This window comes from Agrilus planipennis, unplaced genomic scaffold (genome assembly GCF_000699045.2).
Source record: "Agrilus planipennis isolate EAB-ADULT unplaced genomic scaffold, Apla_2.0 scaffold6, whole genome shotgun sequence".
Lineage (NCBI taxonomy): Eukaryota > Metazoa > Arthropoda > Insecta > Coleoptera > Buprestidae > Agrilus > Agrilus planipennis.
The window spans coordinates 801,873-803,405 of NW_020439302.1; the positions used below are offsets into that span (position 1 = coordinate 801,873).

The window sequence follows — 1,533 nt, forward strand, 5'->3', positions numbered from 1 at the left end:
TAATGTTTGATCGGTGATACCAGCAAAACTTTTAAAGGCAAAAATGTATTTTATATTTTACAAATATACTTAAAATACGTTTGGAAAAGTATTTTCAATAAAATACAAAATGCTTTTGTCAAAAAAGTATTTAAATGCAAGATAAAAATAACTATTTTTTATCTTTTATTTGTATTTCAAATAAATTATATCTCTGCATAGAATATGTACTGTATACAGAAAGCTCTGATACTCCATACCTCCATGGTACTTTTATATTTGGATCATTATTTATGGGATACTCTAGAGCAGTAGTTACATCGATGATTAATTACTACTCTGATTTTACGTTAGAAATTACGGAATATTAATATTGCCAATATAAGTATGTGGATGAATGTGTAGTTAATTGTGAGTACAACTCTCGTGGGATTCTTACTAATTACGATGTGCATTATTTTTTTTTACGTGTGCAATATATATATGCAAGTGAATTCACAAGCACATAGATTCAATCCATATTATGGTTAGCGTTATACATAGGTCATCAGATAGATTTTGCAACGCAGCTTTTGTTTTTATACTCTCAAAATAATAATCGCGGTTTATTTACTTAGTCATACGTAAAACCAAATATCAAAAATTCTGGGAGATCTAAACAGGCCTGATTTCAAGCAATTAAAAGCTCAGAATCTAAAATAAAATTGAACAGACAAAAAAAAACAAAAAGTTCTTTAAAACATTTAAAAATTTCTTTGTGTTTTCTATTTTATTGTTTCATAATTTTCCCACCGCGAGTTCAACTGAAAGTTCAGGATCTGTTTCAACCGATCCATAATGATTGGAAAAATAGTAGTCGCAGGGAACTACTTTTGGGCTATCGCAGAATGTTTAGGTACTTTAATGAGACATTGTCTCGTACTAGATGTGCGTGTGCGTTATCATGACGAAAATGCTCAGTGTTCATCCTCGAATTTGGCCGGATTTCCTGAAGCTTTTGAAAAGCTTCGGGCAACATTCTAATATTCATATATAATACATATACAAAATAATATATGTAGTTATCAGTAACAGTATTACTGCTATTATTCGAAAATTAGATAAATAATATATAATTTAATTATTAAATCTTCTATCAGTGAGAAACAATTGTTTAAAAATTTACCTTCAAAAGTCTCCACATCGATTTTGTTGCTCACTGGTTACCTAATACAACAAGCGGCACAAACTGCTAACAGATCATGTTTGCATTTCGAATAAAAATGACAATTGTTGCTTTCGCATGGGGTCTTTTAAACGATTAATTTGCCTTTTTTGTGGTGTGCTCTTTGTGCTAATTTTTTGGAAGGTTTTTAAACTAAAAAAATTACAACTTCCGACGACTCGAATTTACCATGTAGATACTAACTTCTGAACCGTAGAAACATACTCGATGATTGTAGTGGACCTGTTATTATCATACAGAAAATTTCAGCGGCGCTAATGTTCGACAATTTTCCACTATTGAAATTGTTGTTATTATTTATAAAAAATCACACTTAATATCGTATATAT

At 29.9% G+C, this 1,533-nt stretch overlaps 2 protein-coding genes across 4 annotated transcripts in view; both read right to left on the reverse strand.

The window, feature by feature from the left end:
• The window catches only part of LOC112905643 (extensin-like), a 2,980-nt gene extending 2,165 nt beyond the window's left edge, over positions 1-815 (reverse strand). Inside the window, exon 1 of the mRNA XM_025978440.1 lies at positions 772-815. Within this exon, the coding sequence (XP_025834225.1) occupies positions 772-815 (44 nt within the window). The remainder of the gene's footprint in view (positions 1-771) is intronic.
• LOC108745228 (calcium release-activated calcium channel protein 1) overlaps positions 1-1,533 on the reverse strand; it is a 35,565-nt gene that overhangs the window by 18,305 nt on the left and 15,727 nt on the right. The gene's annotated exons all lie outside the window — the stretch shown is intronic.